The 23,831-nt window shown below is 40.0% G+C and overlaps 1 protein-coding gene across 5 annotated transcripts in view; it reads right to left on the bottom strand.

Annotated features, from left to right (window-relative positions):
- Nucleotides 1-23,831, bottom strand: part of POU6F2 (POU class 6 homeobox 2) — a 308,579-nt gene that overhangs the window by 181,414 nt on the left and 103,334 nt on the right. For all 5 annotated transcript variants that reach the window (XM_071804758.1, XM_065832112.2, XM_071804755.1 and 2 more), the window contains exons 3-4: nucleotides 2,083-2,174; nucleotides 933-1,161 (exon numbers count right to left, since the gene is read on the bottom strand). In XM_071804758.1, the coding sequence (XP_071660859.1) occupies nucleotides 933-1,161; nucleotides 2,083-2,174 (321 nt within the window). The remainder of the gene's footprint in view (nucleotides 1-932; nucleotides 1,162-2,082; nucleotides 2,175-23,831) is intronic.

Genomic DNA, 23,831 nt, shown 5'->3' with positions numbered 1-23,831 from the left:
ATCCTCTTCCATTAAAGCTGTGCAATTCTATTGTAAGATTTGGCTAATACTTATCTTGCTATACTTGGTTCAGTTCTGCTCAGCTTTCTGACTGCTTTCTGAGAAGCAATCAACATAATAGGAATAGTAAATAAATACATCTATATTTTATATCATGTGTTTGGATTGAGTACTGTTTCTAACCATGTTAGACACATTGATTGAACAGCAGAGAAAACTACTGAAGAACAGGGATCTTACAGAACTGCCTTTCAGTATGATTTTAAGCCACAGGGAGAAGGCAGCAGATATCTTCAGGTAGAACTGTTGCAAACACAGTACATCTCAGACAACAGGAAGGATACATAGAGAGATTAACTTTTTGCTGGTGATTTGGGAGTCATATGACTTCCTCAACAGCTTGGATAAGGATGGCAGAACCTTATTTATACAGCAGACATCCCACAGCAAGAATGAGAATGTATATCTGGGGCACTGATGGCAGCTGAGAAAACTCTAGTTTTAAAATAAAAGCCTTTTTAAGTGATTTGAATGCAATACTGTGGTTTTAGTTTCCCCCATTCATTCAGCTACCCCAATCAGCAGTGGTGAAACAGAATACTTGTCTTCATACTGTCATTTGAAATTTTAAAGTGAACTGTGAGCAGGGAACACGGATCACTGATGACAGAAAAGCCTAATGAATCATTAGAGTACTATCCATTACTGATCCATAGAATCTCAGACCAAACCTCCAATCTGTTCTAAAAAAAAATCAAATATCCTTTAAGTATCTCTCAAGTATCCAAAACAATCCAAGTATTAACTTTCCATATGCATCAAGAGCAACATTTCATTGAAAACAGAGATCACCCAGTTTAAAAGAGAGAGATAAAATTAAACAAACAGGCAAAAGAACCTATTAGAAAAAAAAAACGCTAAACATGGCTTACCTTGTAGATTTTGCAATGGCAAAGTCATGATGCCTCCTGCTGCAGCTGCTGCTACCAGCCCTTGGATGTTGGTGAGATTCGCTGTAGGTAGAGTTAGGACGAGCCCTTGTTGGCCTCCCAGCTGCCCAGCCATGTTGAAAGGAATAAGGATGGGCTGATTGAGGGCTGGAGTGCCTCCCGGCATCACCCCCGCTACTGCTGAGGCCAACTGTTGGGCTGTCAGTAACGGCTGTAACAAAACACAAACAGCAAGCCCATTTTACTGTGCATAGCTTGGTATTACACACTTGTGACTCTTCTGGTGTGGGATTCTTTTGTGTTCCATCATGGACATGCACTGCTCCCAATATCTTAAAGCACACATTTCACCAACACAGAAAGTTTTGACAAACTCGACAGGCTGAAGCTGTAAGCCTTACAGTTATGTAGCATCGTAGCAATCCCAGGTGAATCTAGACTGGAATATTCATTATACGTGCACCGAAGATAATTTATGAACACAAGAAGGCCTAACTTGAGTCAGCCTACAACTACCTAACTGCCAACGCTTCCCAGATTTTCCCAGTTGTATACTGATCGCTAAAAGCTGAAAACACTGCAGCAACAATTACCAGAAGCTACGTGGACCAACACTGTCCTGGGAAGTGGACTATCTTCTTAGAGCATGGCTGGACTTGGATAAACCGTGAAGTGACATAGGAAATCTCTTTAAAAGTTATACAGTGCCATACTATCATGCCTACATTTTGCTCTAAAGAAAAGAAATACCTGGCATAAAAGATAATGAAACGCCTTTACTAATGCAGGAGCTATGTGTGACAGGCAGAACTATCAGAGCCAATAAGGTTGCATTAAAATTCCACATGCTTTGTAATATTAAATTATGACATGTATTTAAAATATAACTTGTATAAGGAATTCAAATATTTTAACCTCCCACACACTCAAATCTACTTAGGTTTTCTTTTAGAAAAACACAAAAAAATCTTAACAAACAAATAACTTTAAAGAATATACACGATACATACATGCTCCCTTTTTCTAACACTAAATGAAACCAAACATTACACAGATCAAAGATGATGAATCGCAGTTATTTTACTTTTCATCAAATTTCACATCTCAGTTAGTCGAAAGGAAAGATACTGACCTGAGGCCCAACAGGGAACGCAGGATGGGACTGACTGGGTTGGTGCTGGTCTGCTGGGCTCGTGTCAGGCAGCACCGTGTTTCCTCTGGCCTCTGAAATCCAAAGAGCAGATTGACTTTAATATCAAGCCTGGGGACCGGCACATTACCTTCTACTCTGATGTCACATAACATCAAGCTGAAAATGATATGTTAAAGTGCTTTATCAATAACTCAAGCACTCAAATCACTTATCAGCTGCATAAATTATGCTAACATTCATTCAGACCAGCCAGCTCATTCAAGGAGCTACAAAAATCTGACAGCAGTGAAACTGAAGCTATCATCAACCCAGCTAATGTGGGTTGCATTATACATCAATTTACATACAGAACATGAGCACTCTGCGTGTGTGGGAACTGCATTTTTTACGCTTAGGTGAGCATCAGCCATTCTAATTTCTGAAAGCAAAAATTATCTGAAAAACAATCAAGTCACATCTACTTTGCATCTTAATAAAGTATTTTCTTTTGTCAGTTACTGAGGCAGCGAAGGCTGTATTATATGCAATAAATAGGCATTATGAAAACTGAAAACAGGTATGCTCCCAAATGACAGCTTGTTTTACAAATTGCATGTGAGGGACAAGCAAAATTCTCTAAACCCAAGGATTTCCAGCATTTATTGAGATTATCAATATCCAACAATTGGACTATATGCTGGGCACTAATGACTCACTAAGCACAGAACACACTCCAGCCCTACTGGATTTCACTGAAGTCTGCAAAACAGATTTGAAAAGGAGAAAGAAAAATGCCCTATCCATTGGAAGAAAGTACCAAGATGTTTTCAAAACTATGTCCCAACCCTCCATTTCCTCTGGGTGAAGGACTTGCATTGAATCACAAACTTTTTCAGGCACTATGAGGCCCACATTTATCTTTGAAGCTGAAAGAATGGCAAGTATCAAAAGTAGCTGCAAGAGCACTGTGGTCTCTTAAAAAGCAAATCCTGGCAACGGCATCAGGTTTCCCAGCTGGTACAAAAGCTTCTGTTCTGCTATTTTTTCGGATACACAACTAAAATACTGTTCTAAGTAAACCTTAAGGAGATGCTCTTCTCCAGCATTTGTCCCATGGATAGCTAGCGCAAGACAATTCAAAACTGGTTTATTGGCACAGCCTGGTGCAGCAAAGAAAAAGGAAATGACTCTGTCATACTTATAAATTTTAAAGAGGGTATTATCAGCTCATTTAAAACAAATTCTTCTATATATTCTCCAAGGGGACAGACTTATAAATAATGGAAATGTGGGGGGAAAAAATACTTCAGCACATTAAGGTACAAATAAAATTGACTGCTACGTATTATTCAATTGACTTCTATCTCTACAGCAAGGTGTCAATCAAAATAGCATTTTAGAATAGGATTAAACAATAAAAGTGCAGAGTTATTATGCAGAAATCTGAAAACCTGATTAATTTGTAATATTTTTGTGTGGTCTCAAAAAGTCAGAAATGGATGTTGCTTTGGGAATACTTACAAATGGTCTATTGAAATATCTGACTTGGAACTAATAAAAACGTGTAGACTTGCTGACATTTTATAAAGTGAGTTCTATAAAAATATGCTTGGCATTTTAATGACCACTTTCATTTCATAATGAGAATAGGTGACCTACTATAATCAGTGAGGACTCCAACAATTGCTTAATAACACACAAAAAGAGACCCAGTCACTAAATTTTTATGTGCAATTTACTCATCCGAGTTACTTGAAAGAAAGAAATGCAACTAGATATGCAAGATTCAGTGAAAACTGTTTCTTTCAAATGCATTACAATCATAGCACTGCTGCCATCCCTAAGACCAAAGATACGTTTTCTTCAGTAGGGGTTCCTCCTACACAAAATAAAGTGCTATGTTACTAAAAACAATTTTACCTTTGGTAATTTCCACATACCGTTACAGTGGGTTTTTTTTAATCTCCTCATCACCGCTGTATGTATAAAGATATATTAGATCAAAGGCTCAATACCAAGGAACATATCAGTCCCCATCAAGATCAAATATTTTAAATCAATTTTGTTTATGCAATTTTAAGGGCTTAGAATTTTGTCTTTGTGTGTGATTTAATTAGTATTAAAATGAGCTCCTGAAAATCTGTCATTAAATTGTCCTATGAAAGCCTTGGGAGAAGAACAAAACTGGAGTAAAATATTGACTAGAATTATGTTTTATTGCAACTACAATAGCTTGAGCTCTCAGAAAATAAATAAGAAGTTCTGAATAAATATGCCTATGCTTTCCACGGTGCAGCTATCCTAAGAACCACTGTCTTCTGCTATCTCTAGCCTAAGGATTTTGCAACATTTCGTCTCACAAGCTGTATGTAGTACAAGAGGGACCATAAAGCAAAAATTAAATACACTTATTTCCTTTTGCATTGCACTGATTGGAATCACTTAGGATTGCATTCCTTTCATACGGTCACTCATTGCAGATGATATATCTTTTTATTTCAGTGCTCAAATGCTCTGCCTGCTGCTTCTAGCTCCCTTTCCATATGATGCAGGCATCTCAGCAAAGCAGTACACATATGTGCATGAATGCGGTCTTACATAGCACCCTATATGAAATTATGCCCGCTCTATTCTCAGACCAAAATTCTCACATTCCCTCTTGTGCCCCTTCTAATCTACCTGCTGTACAGCCATTCATGAGTCGAGATTTTTTTCAAAATGCACAGGAAAATCTGCCTGCTGGGCTGGCAGTAAATACAGCGAAGTGAGGATTTGGGGGTTAAGTTCTGTTGCATCACATAGGGTGACAACATTTGTTCCTTACTGTACACAATCTTCAGCCAGACGCATAGGTCAAAGCTCCTGGAAAGGCAAAGCAGAGCACAAAACACAGGCAGAAGGCTACTTTTCCTTTTCTGCTGTATAATGTTGACCGTGTGGATTCCCTGATTTCAAGGGATCTGAGGAATCGGGACAGTTCTGTGTCACAGCTACTATTTCTGATTCACAGTCTCATTGCTACTAACTTGTAAAAATACCTTCATTAAAACCATTGCCCTAAACTCACAGTGCACAATCCCCTGTATTGTTTTCCCCCTCTGTTTTACCACCTCTATTTAGGAATTCATTAGTTCTTGATGCTGGAATGACCTCTGCAGGTAAATTATTCCCCTGTCCAAATTCCAGTCGTCACTAATAAAAATGGCCTGTCAAAATTTAGCCTAGATTTTCCACTTGTCCAGATCCAGGCCATCACCTCCTGTTAGGTTCTCCTCCAACGCTGCTCAGCTTTCTACCAGCAAGGGGCACAGCGGCGAGGAACCAGGACTCACAGCAGTCCCTAGGGAGCTACTAGCAGCATCTTCTCTCTTCTCTACTATGACTATACTCTCAATGACACCTCCGATTGCTGCTGCTCATGGGGCAGGGAGCAGGCAGCAGCAGGGCACCTACTCTGGACAGAGAAGGAATTCTCCATCACACTGTCTGCCCAAGCAGGTTGCTGAGACTTCTCTTATTTATAACCGACCACTGCCATCGCAGCCTAAATCAATGAGTTTGCTCAGTAGTACCGTATGAACAGACAGGAGTGCCACTGCCATGGTACGGCCATGACTGTAGCCAAGGTTTTAATATTTAATAAGCAGTATTCATCATATGTGATTCATCATAAATTAATTATAAATTATATAATACATACACTCACCTCTCATCCCACCAAGGGGCTGGGAGGGCATGACACAATAAAAAATTGAAGCACACTGTAAACATTGTAAAATAACCCTCTTAAAATAAAATATTATTTAAAATAAAGCTAAGTAAAACAAAGGCAACCTTCTTCTCCCCTTATCAAAAAGGCGGGGGGGGGGGGGGGGGGGGAGGACAAATCCCCAAAACCAAGTGAAAAACCTTGTTGAACAATACCTGCTTTGAAAACAAGAAAACCACAAGAGAAACACTGGAAGGAAAACAAAAATCCACATCACAAGGCCTTTGAGCCACATACAAAATTATTATATAACTATAAATGCACTAGTTATAAACAGGCTTTCCACAGTTTACTTCCTTTTTGTTTCTTACACACCTTCAGCAACACAACAGATAATTCAGTTCTAAATGCATTTATCTCCCAGTGCCCCACAAAGGATGGAACGCCCTAATCCCCACTTTGCAAATGAGCAACTCATGGACAGAAGGACTCAGATCCAGATTCTCAAGCCAGCAAGATTTATGCAGCTAGATCTCCCCAGGTGGAGCGACGCTGTTCAGGAAAGCACGAGTCAAAACACAAAAGGGCTCTGTGACTCCTTGGCTGCTCCAGGGCTGCCAACAGCTCTGCCCGTGCTGCTCAGCACCCTCACTTGGATGTGCTGGCCGTCCAGCAGCTCTTGTCTCACACCAGGTCGGACGCCTGCGGGGAACCTGCAGCTGACTGGCACACGTGTGTACACCGAAGCAGATTACGGGATATAGGATGAAGTGCATTAAACACGTACATCCAGCTCTGTCCGGGATGTCCCAGCTCATCTGCAGATGTGTGCTTGTGGCTGCTCCAAGGCGTGCAGCACACGGGGTTCTCCTCTCCAACTCTGCACCATAACTTACTCAAAGCCAGTGCTCAAACCAAAGCACAGGACTGGCCTCAGCAGATGATCTGGACATAAATAATTCCCTCATGGTCTTCAAGAATTAATTCAGTGTCTCTGGCATCTGTATCAGAACCCAGGAGCTGCTGGCCCACCTCTCTTTAATACTCAATGCTTTTGAAAAACAAGCAGGATCAAATTTAATAATACTACATATTCAGTAATCAAAAGAATACATAAATCCTTCCAAGATACTCATTTAAGCAAATATTTTAAACAAGTCAACATTAATAAAAGAATACAACATTTCAAGCAATGTATTAACATCCTTAGATACAGTTCCACAATGTGACATTAAATTACTTGTATTTATCTCTCAGTAACTGTAACAATAATAAATCAAGAGTAGACGTTTTTTCTTACTCATTGAGCCAACTCACATTAAAGATACAGCTTTAAGAATGGAATCATTAAAGTGAAAATACTGCCTGTGAGAAAAAAAGTGTCTTGCATTTTTAAAACTAATAAGCTCACAGTCTGAGCATGTAATATAGCCGCATTTAGATCATAAGCCATATTACCAGAAGAAAAAAGATAACATTTTTAAATAAATTAAATAGACCGACTGACAATATTCAAATTATTGGGTATGGTGTGTGAAAGTCCATCATCTCTAATTAAAGTAACTCAGCTCTTCATTAAATGAACCCTTAATTGTCAGCAATTATACCAGGAGCAATCTTGCTGAACAAAATTTAATAGCTGAAAGAAAAAGATGCAGCTGATAATGAAAAAAACGTGACATATCCTCCAAACAATCCTCAGTCTGCCATGATAAACCATATTGTTGTTCTTAATTTCACTACTTTCATTTTCCTGCTGCCTCAGATGTTGGACATGAGGTAGGAAAGCTTTCCAAATCACCTAATTTTAAAACCTTAGTAATCAGATTGCTACACAGAATTTCACAAACATATCTACATTTTACAATACTTGCAGGAGAGAAAATTGAGATTTTATGCTGAATCCATTTTACATCAGTATTATCCTACAGTTATCAGAGGGGATATTCCTGTTAGCTCAGCAAAGAAAATCAGGCTCAGAAACTAAATAAGAATAATGAATCACCCACTGAAAGGTATGAATTTAAGCTTGGACTTCTCATATTTAATTTAAGTAGTCAGATAGTTGTCTTCTTCCAGTCCATTACCAAGATGTGGCATACAATTCACTTATCTGGATTGTATAAAACTTCTCTAAGTATCAGGTTATCCCACAGATCGTTAAGCAATTCATCTTTTCCTGTTGACCTCTACTTTGGATTCTAAGCTTTTATTTTGAGGTGATTTCAGCCTCACAAAGAAAACCAAGCACGTAGAGATCTGGGTGCGTGCAGAATTATCACCAGTACGTGTTCACTCTGAAACCTAACAATGTTGCAATGTCAATATCATTACTTTACTGTTCGATCATTTTAGCACAACATACAAGTACTGTGCTTATCTTCCACAGCATCAGATTGTCTCAACTTACAGAACTCTCACTCCTAATTTTCCCCTACAAAAACCTTCTAGTTTACCTTTGAAAATGTTTGTGGTGTGATAAGGAAATGACGTATTGATCTACCATATTGACATATATGTCAATGCAATATCCTGTACAGAAAAGCTAAAATCCTGCATATAAAATAGATTGAATTAGACAGCAGAATGCATATAGCAGATTTGCTTTACTGACTGTATCTTTCAGTACTTAAGTAAAATCCCTCAGTTTTACACTTATCTGAAACTGCCACACAGTTGCTACTGCAAAGCCACCAAAATCACTGCAAAGCTCAAAATCATTCTGCCAGCAGAGCACAAAATCTTGTCTTTCCCTGGTCCCTGGGGATATTTTCTCCTAAAGAATCTTCTGCAAGACACATAAGGTAGCCAAAATCACTGTGCTTATTACCCATAAGCACAGAGTCTGGCTTGTATTTACACACCTGCATCTTTCTGCATCAGGACTGATAACATTAAAACTCCATGACTGTTTACAATGAAAATCAGGTTATTAAAGTGATTCATATTAGAGAACTTCTCCTGGGCAACCAGCAGTTACATCTGCTACGAAACAAAAAAACTACCATACCAAGGCACAAAAATCACAGATAATGCAAAAAACCCATCTCCCACAATTGTCTTAATTTTTCTTCTTTCCCATCTTTATTTTTGCTCCTCCTTCATTGTTCTTGTCTTTTCTTCTTTCTCTTTTCCCCAAGTGAAATTTTTTTTCTTACTGGTGCCGATATGAATATTCTTCCACTTCAGATACTTCATGTGAGAAAAGAAGCGTCACTACTGCAGAAAATGTGAAGGGATATAATTGCAAAAGTATGTTCTTTATTCAAAATAGACTTATTCTACTTTTCTTCACCCCCTAAGTACAGTGCATAAAAATCCCTTGTTAATGGTACATACATTTTTTATGAATTGGACCCTTCATATTGAGAGTTCTAGTTTCTTTTATACTGTACGCATTAGCACAAATATAATCACATTAAGGTCACAAAGACCCTATCAGTTTTCCCTGAATTCATACAACATTTCATACTCACTGTTTGCTGTTAGTGCCAGTGAATGCAACGATGATAAAGGTTACTTACCAGAAGATGGACAGTGGAATGCATTATTATTTCATGTTGGGCAGCTGATCCCTAGCTAAGAAGGGCAGGAGGCTTCTCTAAATTAAACTTTCCTTTCTTTCCATCCCTGGAAGCTTACTAAATGCCAAAGAGTGAGCACATTAAAGAACATCTATTTTGGGACAACTGCTACAGCTTGCCATCTTTATAGCTAACTAAGGTTTCTTTATGATTTTTACAGTGTTTATCCATGCATGCAGAGGACAAGCTTTCTGGAAAAAACCCAACTTCCTGATGCTCACCCTGCCTATCTGATTCCTATACCCTCCCCAAAATAAGTTAGACTATGATGATATCTTATAGTCATATACATAGTTGTTTGCCTGGAGAACCTTGCACAATTTACGTATTATGGGCTTGGCTGCTGGCACTCTGGGCTACTGAAAGTCAGGCAAAATGTGGACAGCATCTGGTACAGAGTAATTCAGGCTTCTGGGTGGAACAAATGGGTCGCATGTCTGACATCTTTTGCTCTTTAGAAGTTACACTGACAAACTTATTTACAAAGGATAAGGCACGGGTAGGTGGCTGATGACAGAAATTTAACTCACAGTTTTGAGACCTTCCAAGGACTGGAAAGAAAAAAATGTAACATGGAGAGGGGATGAACACAGTGTCCTACCAGTCCTATGAGAGCTTGTTGAGAAATTCAAATAATTTCTTTTGGTGAGTGGGGAATATCCAGTCAAGGGAGGAAGCATTCAGTTAAACCCAGTGAAAGCACCTAGCACTTAGATCTTCAGCAAAGCCGGCATATAGCAAAATGCACCCCACAATATATGTAAACTCCTACTGGAGCATCCTGATCAGCAAGTGTCGTCAGGCCACAGTGGTTTATCGCTCCTGCTACTGAGTTCACTGTCTGTTTTCAGCCCTGTGGTGTCTTTAACAATTTCACACTCTCTGCTGTGGTCTTTACACAGCCCTGTGGGGCAGCTCCATCAAGTGTCTCATTACAGGTTGTTCAGCTGTTCAGACTTTATTGAGACTCTTGAAAGAGCCATCCCACAGAGCGGCATACTGTAGGAGTCCAGTCGACATCCAGGAGGAAACCTTAGCAGTGGCAGCAACTTTGTATGCAGGAGACAATGCTCCCAGATCAGACTAAATCACAAAACTGGCAAGTCTACATTATAAACCTATTTAGCTGCACATGTACCTTCAGAAATTCCTAGCTACAAAAATTCAACAGCCCTCCCCCTTCAAAAGCAGCCTGTGCCATTTGATATCTGCAGCAAGTTCTCGTGATGTGGCTCAGCAGGGTGAGCCATTATTTCAAATGAAAGTGTTGGCTGGGAGCTGCAGAAACTCGTGGTATGCATGCATCCTGATCTTGTAAATCCTAAACGGAATTAACTTCTGTCTCTTTATTATTACCTGAAATCAATTGTAGTGACTATTTACAAGGAGCTTTTGCTAGGAGTTCCTAAATCCTTTATATTTATCTGTTTTTAAAGAGCATTCAGGTTGCCACCCAGATCTTGCAAGATATGGCAAGACTGACCGTCACTAAACCAAGTTTAAAACAGCATGGGCTTTTGGGTCCTGCACCACACGCAATGTCATTCCCTCCCTCCTCTGTAGACCAAAAGCTAAAAGTCTATTAAAAAAAAAAAAAAAGCAAACCACACCAAAACAAACCTGAAGAACTAGTAGAGCAGCTATTTTCCAAACAATGATAGTATAACACTGCAGCAAACACTAAGATGGTCTTTCACAAACTAAAAATACCCTAAAACAGAACTGCAGGGCAATAACCAAGAAGTTTACCTCCTGTAATATGTTGATCTTGCCTTTAGGTGAGTCGGACGCCCACCAGATTTCACATGTATTGGATTAGAATATACCAGAGGTTAAAGAAGCCTTAAACGTAAGAGACATATATCCAGGACAGTCATACTGCACGAAAGATCTCCTGGTTAGCAATGCCTTGTCATGGCAAGACCTCTCTGTAACAACATGCCGTGCAGGAAGGTAAAAAGCAAAAAGAAGCCACACGACTCAGCTTCGCCAAAATACCAAGTGGCAGGCAACTTGCTTCAAAGAGTGAGAGAGGGCACTGTGATTCATCCTAACAGGATTAAATTATACGGAATATACAAAGTGTTTCCAATCCATGAAAATGCTTGTGTTCATCTATATATGTATGCCTCTCTATATATAGATACATATTTTAAAACAAATTAGTTTCCTACATCCCTTTCATCTTTATATTATTGTTCTGTTTATTTTTTCAGCATTACTGTAATTGAAAAATATCTACTGGTAAAAGATGCTATTAATTTAAGTGCATTCATAGTGTGTTATGTCACTAATAGACTTAGGTAACATTATTCTTTTATCCTTTTTACAAAGCATTATTTTATTGTCCTCTCATTTCTAAGATTTTACTTCCACTTAAAGTCAAGTAGAGTGAGGGCTTTGCAGAATTCTATTATATTATTGTCCTGTCATTATTCTAACTCCATTACACAACAACACAAAACCAGCATCAGCTTCCATTTGTCATATTATTTATTTTGAGGATTATGTCAGATCTCAGACTATGTGTACGTGCCTACTAAACATAATTTGGAGTTGGGCAAAATGTAATCGCTGATTCCTTCTAAAAATGCTTGTAAAGAAAACCTTTTTAAATTATTCTGTACTTTTGTAAGAGCTTTGTTATCTGATTTTGACCATTGCAACGCTTTAGAAAAAAACAGCTATATTTACAAAGAAAAAAAGGCAACGTCTAGAGATGCAAACAGACAAACAGATTTGAACTTCTTTGTCCATACTCACAGGTGAGCTGAGAGAAGCTGGTCCTGCTGTGGGAGCCGCACAGCTCTGCTCACGAGGTGCTCCATCCATGCACACTGTGTGCCTCCCCAGCACAGCTGTGTTGCTTCTAGGCAGAAGCTGTCTTGTGTCTGGCCACAGTGGAGCACAGAGGACCTGGAGCAAAGAGGAGCCTGGGCCCACCTTTCCTACAAGTCCGATCTTTTGGTAGACAACAAATGGTTCAGCACATATGATGTGCTTTATGGAGGTGCATTGCCATGGCTTTCTTAATATCTTCTTTTAGTGCTCTCGGTTTTGAGGATATGCAAAAGACAGCCTGGGTTGGTTTGAAATAGCCAACACTTTCACCATCCATCCCTTATGGCTACCATAAAGGAAAGAAGGCTCAGGTACTAATCCAGCAAAAGCAAGGTTTAGGCTCAATGCCAAACCATCAAAGAACTCCTATAAGACCTTTACCAGCTCCTTTAATCTCACACACAAAAAGCGTTGTTGGACCCTCAGAGCTCAGAAAGTTCTGGACCAAAGAGGCATGTTGATTAGAGGAGCTGCATCAGCAGGTATTGCCAGCATCCCAATTCCTCCAGTCTCAGACTTGTTCTCATCTGACACTACCCTCTCTTCATGGCAAACACATATATTGGACATTCCTCCTCATCAAAAGAAGCTGCATTCAGATATCTGGGATAACTTCTTCTTGTCGTTGGGACAGAGCCACTGCATGTCTCCCTTGCATCCTCACATCGGCACAGAAAGCTCGTATTCTTATCACCTCGCCTCTCTTTAACTCTCTGCACATACTGGCTACTGAAGAACTGCTGAAGGAAGCAAGATTGGCTGACTACTGAGTATATAATCTCAAGCTGGGTTCTGGTCACAATCAGTCAACCCATTAACCATCACTCAGGTTACTCACTTTGCCATTCTGTAAAGCTTGTTGATTATTCAGATGATAACACACTAAGTAGATTTCACTCAGCAAAGGATGTCTGGGTTCAAACCTTGATCTGGATTGAAAACACAGTAAAAAAAAACCCCGAACAAAAGCCTCAAACCAACCTACCATGTTCTCAGTTAAAATAGTATTTAAAGAGCTTCCAGAGAAAATCCAGCCTTTTACCATAATACATACAACAGTTGTATGCAGAAAACAGGATGCAATAGGTTTTATTTCAGTCATTGTGAAGCACACCACTTGAGTTAGTGTACATCACACATGTATTATTATAATAGCATTGTTTTTACTTAATGTTATTCCAATGACTTTCCTCCAAAGACCATTTGTGGACACCACAATTCCCTAAATGGTAACAATGGATAAACATCAGCTTGAGAAATGCAAGTCTATATTATTTATGAAGCTGCAATTCTCCTGTAAATAACCCAGTTGTTAAAATGATATGTATCTGTGTAATTGAGTCTTCTGTATACAAATAAATAAGGCTTTATTGCAATGTCAGAAGTTAACAGACCAGTCAATAAAATCAATAACTCACTTTTTCTTGCTTATATATCTAACTTTTCTCCACCTTTCCTATGTCCTCTGTTTGTTCTGGTTACATATTAACACTCCGAAGGATATATAGCTCTTATGATATTGTTTAGTAAATGGTGGTCTAAGGAAAAGACTGAAGAAACACCACCTCAGCAATTTAATATTCTATCTATTGTGTACTTTAAATAAATAAATCGGGGAGAAAGAAACTGTCTTGATCTATACATCAGAGTGATAGAGGTTTTTAATGTGGATGACTACATGAAGGTCTAAGTAAATTAGGTTCATATTGATACATTTAGCTGGAAGTGCTCCGGGCCTGGATTGCATTATTGTATAACCACTGTCAAAATCACACTGCCAGATTATAACACTGTGCTGCTTATGCCTCTATGGTTAAGGATGTGTCAGCATTTTCATTATGCTCCCCATTTCTGAAATTTTATAACTCGGCTATAAAATTTGCTTTGGCCTGAAACTTGATGAACCATAAGCCAGATTCTACAAACCTTTACTAAAGAAAGTTGACCATTTTATTTCAGTGAGTGTGTTTCCATTAGTGGGGTCCTGCCAGATTGCAATCCAAGGTCAAAGTTTATGAGCGTGGTTGGTTTATTTTCTTAATGAAAAGAGGATTTGTTCCCTTTAAAAATATTCTTTAAGAAAAAAAAAATATATATATATATTGAAGCACTAGAAGATAAGGCTTAATTTTGTGATGTGATTAGGTACCTAACTTGATAATCTCTTGTTTTCAGTATGAAGAAGAAGAAGAAGAAAAATTAACAGCAAAGCTGCTGCAATGTAAAAAGTAGCCATGGGGCATATGCACTAAATTTTGTTCCACTAATTACATTTTCTTGTGGGTGTTCATCTGGGATCTAGCACACCTCCTAAACAGCATAAAATTGGGAGGGCTCCAAATGAGCCATTCTCATCTATCAGGAATACAAACATACTCACAAAAGCTATCTTATTATGTATGCCCCATACAGGCTCTTCATTCAAAAATATTTTAACAGATGTCACGCTGGATAAATATAATGGCTCATCTGAGGCTTAGAAACACTTTACTCACAGTAGAAACAAATTTGGGCAGCATTTTTCAAATTGAGTTAAGTTCTTAATACACACCCACAGGCTTACTTAGACTTATAGATACAATATCTTTTTCTTTCATCCTTCTTAGCTAGCTGAACACGTGATCTGTTATCGATGAAAATTTTCCTGTTCTGATGCATGGTTCACTGCTGAAATACGTCCTAACTCTGCATTTGGCTTTTGGATGAGATTGCTGTGGAGCACTGGTTGGAGGACAAATGCAGTCCCTTCTACACAGCTCCAGCAGCCGACAGGTTATCTGCAGAGGAGCACAGGAGATGCATGTTGTACAACGACATCCTCTGGATCCATTTTTTTCGAACATTTACCACAGACAGTGTTGCCCAAAACAGCAGAGGGTAAAGACACATACCTACACTTTGTTAACCTAAGCCAAAATCAAAACAAAACAACAAACAAACAAAACACACAAAGCCCACAGGAAATGCTTCTAAAATAGATACAGAGTATAAATCCAGTTGATGAGCAATAGAAGACTATGCAGTTTGGGATTCATTATGGAGTTTTGTTTGAAGAAGACTTGCACTTCTACTTTTCCTGTCCCTCATGCAGGAAGGTGTTGCAGTCACCTGCATTTGGCTCAACACTGTAAAGGTCTCAGAAAACAAGTTCGCTCTTGTGAGCGGACTCACTGCAATAACATGAGCCTGAGGCACTGGTGATGCTTCTTTACGACCCCAGGGTAAGACCCCTCTGTGCACAGAGTGAGTGGGTAGTACTACCCTCAGGTCTTAGAGAGGTTGCAAGGGCTTGCAAGGCTTCATAAGAATTTAAATATTTTCTTTTAATTTACATGGTGTTGGTTTTTTGGCACTGAAGAACCAGGCTCTGACAGCTGGGCAGATACAAGTACACAATTAATATAGAGTGCTATCTACTGTGAAGAGCATGAAAATTTCTTGCACAGAAGTTACTATCTTCCCCATAACTTTCATTTCATGTCATACAGTAACAGTGACACAAATTATGGCAGTAAGCTACAGGCTTGCTGCCTTATAATAAAGTAGAATGTTTCTCTGACTTTTGCAAAGTTTGAGATCTTAAACACCGGGTTATATGACAGTGCATGTGCCTGACATACCAACTTGGAGGAAGGCAGGATGGTTGTGCTCTGACTTGTGCTGGGGCTGGAGGCTATCACAGTGGGTTGCAGGCAGGGATGCTGTGCTTTCTCAGTGCAGGCTGCACCGTGGCTGGGGGCTCCAAGTGCAGTCCTTACCTGCAGCACGTCAACACTGGGACCCCTCAGCAGCATTCCTGTCAGCCCAGCTGCCCTGAAACCTGCATCTGGAATGTTGTATCCAGTTCTGGGCCCCTCAGTTCCAGAAGGAGAGGGAACTGCTTGAGAGAGTCCAGCGCAGGGCAACAAAGATGATTAAGGGAGTGGAGCATCTCCCTTAGGACGAAAGGCTGAGGGAGCTGGGTCTCTTTAGCTTTGAGAAGAGGAGACTGAGGGGTGACCTCATTAATGTTTATAAATATGTAAAGGGTGAATGTCACAAGGATGGAGCCAGGCTCTTCTTGGTGACAACCACTGATAGAACAAGGGGCAATGGGTGCAAACTGGAACACATGAGGTTACACTTAAATATGAGAAGAAACTTCTTCACAGTGAGGGTGACAGAGCCGGGAACAGGCTGCCCAGGGAGGTTGTGGAGTCTCCTTCTCTGGAGACATTCAAAACCCACCTGGACACATTCCTGTGTAACCTGTATTCCTGCTTTGGCAGGGGGATTGGACTAGGTGATCTTTCAAGGTCCCTTCCAATCCCTGACATTTTGTGGTTCTGTGAAATACCAGTGGGCTAAGTGGGAAATGGCTGCAGTGCTGCCCTGCAGCACACCAAGTGCTAAGCAAGGGGCCAAGCAGCACAAATATCAGTTCTCCTAATCCATGTGCAGCAGATTTAGGGGCTGACGGGCTGCAACACAATAGAAGGAAGTTCATCTCACAGCATGTCTGTTGGTACTCGCTGTTTTTAGCAGGGTTTGATCTTTCTGTGACAGCCTTTCTAGGGATAGCTCCCCAAAATCCTAGGCCAGCATCGTCAAGTCAGGGAGAGCCATTGCTAAGACTTGGTGAATTGTTTGAGCATCGTATAGACTGTAGACCTCAGGAGAGGGGCCTGCTCTTCAGACAGAGACGGCAGCAGTGGCTGCTGTCTGCCTATGGCATCGGGCAGCAGGCTGAGCGTGCCTCTGTGCCTGAGCTCCAGGCATTGAAGTAATTTCATAGTAGAACTTCAGGCTGACCCACCATGGGGGACACAGCCCATGGAACAGAAAAAAAAAAGTGGTTTAGTCACTGTAATGAATAGCAAGTAAATTTATGTCTCATATATAGGTAAAACAGGCACTATCTTAACCATTTTGAAGCACATGGTCTAACAGAGGAAGCAAGAATATACACCTTTTATTTCTTTAAAACAAAGAGGTCACAAGACTATAAAAATAAGTGTATAGAGTGCAAATCTATAATTCTGAGCTCTTTTTCTCCCACTCTGGTGATCTGTGACAAACATCACAGAGCAAAGCACACCATCCCTTCTTATACAGAAAGACCTTGATAGTCAATGGTTTTTAATCACGTAATCTCAAAGATACCCTGTAATCCTTAGAAAAGTCCTGCAGATATCAGGGACAAAAGCTCTCCTACAGCGATCCCAACTTTTTTCTTCATGGCTTTTCACTGGGGCTGCACTCTCATAACATACACACATTTGAAGCCTGATACCTGACATACTTCCAAGAAAGAATTGGTCTCAGGCTACAGCTGATTTCCTTGGCTCTCCATTACTGCTCAGCTTTCCCCTTTTTCTGAGCCGTTTACCTCGTCTTTTATGAGGATTCTTATACAAAACCCCTTGAAGAGTAACTTAAAGAATATTAAAAATACGTGGGGTTAATGGCTTACGTTTTTAAAGGCAGGGTGGCTCTTGAAAACAGGTAACGTTCAATGCAGTATATAAGGCAACTTTTAAACCCACTGTTTTCTGATAGAAATTCCGTACTTGGAATAAAAAAAATATTTTGCATTAAAAAGGGACCACTGGAAGAAGTCAGAGTAAATGGGTGACAGACCCTGCCACTAACACAAAGGTTTAAAACATATCAGGGCATGCTTGAGGCTGGAAGCCCCACACATTTCACCTTTCCATGCTGGAACAGAAAGCAGAATTTCCCTGTTAGGAGCAGCTCATTTTGCGAGGATACTTTCATCCTCTGCAAAGACAAATATTTTCAAACACTGTATCATATTCATACTCTTCTCCTGTACTTACCAAAGACATAAATACCTTCATATTTCAAAACTATAATATAATGTAATAATATTCAGCATAATAACATCTATCAGAAAGGACAACTTAAAAGAAAAGTATTGCATTTTCTGTATGAAAGGATATATAATGACCATTGCCTAGAAATGGATCAATCTAGCTCCAGTGGAGCAGCTGCATAAGCATTCAAAACAGCAATAACTACAAGCTCTGGTGAGGTACTTTTCTTCTCAATGTCATCTCATTTTATCCCCCCTGAGCAAGGCTGAAAGCCATGATGAAAAAATCATTCAAAGACAGCTTTCTCTTCCTACTTCCATGCCTGAAATTCTTGATTTTACTAATTATTCTCAACTGGCTAGCCATTTTCAGATGTAACACATTGTACTCAGTCCAGCTGGAACCACTACAAATCCTGATTTTTATGGGTCTACAGAGTTTGGGGGGTAAATGCACACTTGGACAAAATTACACATAGAGAATTCATACTTTAAAAAGTTTTTTGCTGTAAAATGTTTTTACCATTTAATTTGTATACAACTGATGGGAATAATGCAGGTAATGAAAATGGTAACTGTCATCATTCTCCTCTATTAATAAACTTTTAAATCATTTCAGCGGAACAGAAGAGTCAAGGCTGAGGTTTTGTATTTGGAGGTCGGATCTTACTGAATTGCACACTACAGAGGACCAAACAGAATTTTCCAACACATTTTTACCCAACGCTTTGACAGACAACTTAATTCCAAACCAATATCCGAATTTAAATAACCCTCAGCTTCTCTAATATGCAGCAGGTTATGGTTATTCTCAAGGGATCCACTGAAAAATTGCAAAAGGTCATGACAGGAGTGTCATATACCACGACAAATGCCACAGCCATGCTTAGTCAGCTCTCAGTCCTCATGTACCACAGGTTTTCAGTTTCTGAACTCCCAAACATTTTCCGGAGCAGATGTGGAGTCGTTCATACAGTCTCAGTTTAAGTGCAATAAGTTGCTTCTCATAAGTCCCCAAGCGCACAAAACAGAGGCTAAAATTCCTTTCTGAGCTCTTCTAGGAAATTCACATGCTCTGGGTCCATTAATTTTCCTGAACTCATTTGATAGCTTTTGCTGATTTTGCAAAACAAAACTACAGGGCATTCCTACAGTAATGCCAGTGAATATCAAGGCATTATCACTCACTTTTAATAAATGAAAAGAAATACTAACTATGCAGCAATGGCAGTTGACAGCATTATTAGCATGAATTTGTTTCTGCTCAGTTTCCCTTGAGGGCTAATTCCTCAGAGCTAACAGAGTCCAGGAGGAGTGAATTCATATCCCAAACCGATCAGTCAAACACAACCCACAGTCAGGAATTTTGAAATGGATACACTCACTGACAGACCTGTTCAGTCCTCTCTCCATGTGCTACTGCAGAGACAAAAACCTCAGAATGCATTGGAAGTGATCACCCTCATCCTTCTGACTAACAAGGACTGTTTTAAACAGCCCAACTCCACAGTCAGTTTTGCGCCAAACTCCAGTCCTCCACAGTGCAGACAACAGCAGTGAACACTGCACCAAAGCAACCCTTCTGGCAAGGATTTCTCTATAGTCACCCCTCTCACCCAGTGGGACTGGAGCAATGCTCCCAGGTGGATGCTGGAATATCTTAGACTCCATCATCACTGTGGTAAGTACACTCCAACACTGCAAAACACTTAGGCCTCACTACTGTCTTCTTGTCTCAACTATTTCACAACCTCTTCGCATCCAGTTTCTCCCTTTGGCACTCCCTAACATTTATGTAGAATCATGACTATTTCAGCTTGTGTCACCAGGTAACCATCTGCTTTCACCTGAAATCTCATCACTTCGTCAAGCTGTTAGGGCCCATTTGCACAAAAGACCCAAGACAGTCTGTGTGGGAACACATTGCCTTGCTACCTTCTGAGATACTGGCCTGAATTATTTTCTGCCCAATAAACCACGAATTAAAATGGCAACAACCTGTATTAGAACTAGGATGATTAGCAAAGTATTAATTTTTAACTCTGTCAGTCAGTTCAGCAGCAACAATAGTGTTCCGTGAAGTCTTCCCAGTCATTACTATAATTTAAATTCTTCCAAGGGTTTCATTTGTAAACGGTACATAATTATTACCACACTATGCTAATCTGCATTACAGAACAGGCAAAAAGCCCTGCCAATTATTTTTCCTCTCATAGAAGCACTTGGCAAATACTTTTTTTTCCTGAAAAGGACAAGTCCTGGGGTAGTAGACTTCTTCTGAATTTACATCCAGTTGGCCAAATGCTGCTCTCTGACATTCATGCAGTTCAGCTGAATACAGGAGAGCTCCAACAGATCACTCAAAAAGATGAACCCTTTGAAGGTCTAACTGTCCTTCAGCTCTGCTGGGAGCTTATAGATCTGGTCTTGACATGTGTTAGATTAGGTAGGCATACGTCAACATCTTCTATTGTTCAATTCTAAGGCTACGTGTTTCTGCTTAATTTCCATAAAACTATACACACACCAACATGTACAGGCATGGGGATTATGTGACAGCTAAACAAAATCCCTTCCGCATGCATATTTTTTATGCTTAAACATCATGTCCTCTGCAAAGCACATGAAGGTGCAATGGCATATATTCTGCACCTTGTCCATGTGTTTATGCATCTGCTACAACATGATGTGCTAGCATCCCTTTTCACACGCCTGTGTGGAGACCCAGCTGGGGGAAATGATAGATTGGCTGGAGTGGGGAGAATACAAGAAAAATAATATTTTCAGCAGGATGGGCTCCTTGATCTGATTCACCACACGGGATCAGTGCAAAGGGCAGAGCAGGGTCAAGGTGGAGTGAGGAAGCTTAAACAGCAGTACTGCTGAAGCTGTCAATGGCTATTTCTGCAGAAAGGATTCATCTTTGAGTTTCTACTGATGTGAATGGTTCAAACACACATTCAGGGACCTATACTGACAGTATATTGGACCAGTCACAAAACCCAAGCCTGTGAGATTCTGCTCTGGCAGACAGAACTGGAAACAACTTCAGCAGCAAACCAGACTGAAGACCTTGCTTTCAAATTTTTGGACAGGTGCACTATAATGCAGTTGAAAAACCCTTGTACGATACTCTATCTGCTCTGGATTCTCATATGTTCATTCCAGAGGGTAGGAAAGCTTGACAATGTAAGTTTTATTCAAAAATTCCTCTTCTCATGGAACATTGCTTGCCTCCAAACAGCACAACACAGTAGTGCAGAGTGGTTGTGTTTGCCTTCTCACAAAGACGACAGCATGCATTTCACCAACAACAAGCAGAGCTGGTACGTCCAGACACACAAAGGCATAGATTACTCAGGCTGGCAGCATGAAACATTGAGCTTGGAAATGAAACTGGCAGGAGGCCAGGAGATAAGATCCAGAGTAGCTCTTTGTATTCTAATACATGTGTCTGAATCAGTGCTCAAACCAATAGACTCCCGACGGGTCTGCAGCCTTCCCTGACACCCTGTTTGTTGACATGTTGCTCAACTCCATGTTGGCCAACACATACACTGCTCTCTCAGTGGGTTCCCAGGGAGCTTGTTGTGATTCTGAGTGCTCAACAGTTTTTAGACTTGTCAAGCCCACCTCCACTGATTAAAAAAAAAAAAAAAAGAGAGAAAACCAAGAGGATCTAGATGATTTAACATGCCTGTTTGGTCAAATTGCAGTTTTGATCCTGAATTGCATACATCTGCTCTGCAAAGGGAATTTGTCTTCTAAGAGATTTTCTGCATTCTGTTGGCTAGAAATGCTCTATACGGGCAGTGAACTTACATTTGCAGAGCATAACACAAACTTTCAATACAAAAGACATTCTTTGACTTCCACAGGTTTGAGTCAGCATGTCAACATCAAACCATCTTCTTGTAAAAGACCAGGAGGAGCACATGCAAAGAGTCCTGTTTGCCAAAGTCCCAGCAAGTGCTCAACCATTCCATCTATGCTCTGCAGGAGGGATCAGTGTTCCACCCACTTCTGACTTAAACACTTCTTTAGACATGCTCTCATCATCCCTGGAATCTGGCAATTCCTTCTTATCATAAATTCATCATGTACTAAAAAGTGCCTTGGTTTTCAGATATGTAGCAGACAACTCAAATGAGACAAACCACCACTGTTTAAAATCAGCCTAATGTGAAGAAGATAACATACTTTCCCATCGCTGTTAGCCACGGTGAGAATTACTCAGCAAAGCAACTCCCGTGACTTGCATTATCAACCTATGTACAAATCCCTTTGCCACCTTGTTGTACGTACAACGCTGTTGTGCACCATTCTGTTTGGAAATTCTGTTGTTATTTCTGTTCCACAGCTGAGCTGGTGCAAAATGGTCCCCACGTTCTCTGAAAGTGACAATCCATGGCTGCCTTTTTCCCGTCTACATCTGTCTCCCCAAGTCTCCCTCAACCATCTCCCTGCTAACCGGAGAATGAATTTATTGTTTTCCAAGTTTTCAGGGACACTAAATCATGCAAATCTAGTTAATCACTGAAAACCCTTTACCTGAATGCTAAAATTCCTCCTGTTGGATAGTAATGGTACAATTCTAACCATGCTCAGGTGGCCATACAGACTAAGACTTGTCCATTTTATTTTATTCCCAAGAGAAGCCAGGAAAAGCTTGAACAGGAAAAAAATAAGCACGCATGGCAGAACTATTTTCTCTCTTTACTATGTTTCTCCCACCTGTAATCTACATAGAAAAAGAAATGGAGTTCATGAAAGGTTTGGAAGTCTAGACGCTCTGCAGTCAGCCACAGTAAAGACAGGGTTCATATCCAACCTACCACCTGAGTATACTTAGCTCTTCTAACGGAAACAACAGAAGAGTTGAGCTCTCTCCTGCATCTATTTGTTTAGATGAGTAAAAAAAGAAGAAATAAGATGTCCCCCACCTACTTCACTGATGGGAAAACTCAGGCACAGGGAGTATATTGACCATGATCTTGCCAAAGATTGACCTGTCCAAGATGATGCAACAAATCCATGTCAGAATTGGAACCGACCTGTTCTCTGGAGCTGTTTTGTGCCTAGGCTTGAGCTCAAACAAAAGCAAAAATAAACCACAAAACAACAATAAATGGTATTGGCAGCTAGGAAAGTAGAAAACTGACTCATGAGAACACAAAGTTGCACGAGATAAATGCAAACATTCTTCCCAAGAAACCTAAAGAACAACAAGCCGTAGAAACTCAAAACATTCAGCACAAATTGATGAGAAACAGCAAACCAGATATTTTTAGGTTTTTCAAAACAGGTGATAATAGATTCTCTCCCCCAAATGGGACAAGTAGTAAGACTTGACAACCTTTTCTAAGTTTCTGAATCCTCTCTGTGTTACCCCCATTTTACATTCAGAAGATGTGAGATGCTTTTCTTCTTGAGCCATAGAACACTGATTGGATTCCGACTCTTTCCACTTCATCCTCTCTCTTATCCAGTGAAGTGCACACAGTACTCTGATCAGTGGACAAGATCATTCTGTAGTCATCCAAGGTAGTTGTCAAGAGGCTGTATTTAAATATGCAGTGTTCGCAACAAAGGAATAAAGCCATGAAAGGTTATTAAAAAATTAAATGCAGCTATAAATTAATTTCTGTAATCACTATTCATTAATATTTAATATATTTATATAAAGGATAAATCTCCTCAATTCCCTAGGCATCTTGCATTTAATAATGTGGAAACAGCTTATCTCCTTCCTGTTGCTGAGACTGGATTTGTAATAACTAGTAATGTTAAATGTATTTTT

The sequence above is a fragment of the Patagioenas fasciata genome, chromosome 2 (genome assembly GCF_037038585.1).
Source record: "Patagioenas fasciata isolate bPatFas1 chromosome 2, bPatFas1.hap1, whole genome shotgun sequence".
NCBI lineage: Eukaryota > Metazoa > Chordata > Aves > Columbiformes > Columbidae > Patagioenas > Patagioenas fasciata.
The sequence above is the reverse complement of the archived record's forward strand: the minus strand, read 5'-3'. Positions and strand labels throughout refer to the sequence as shown.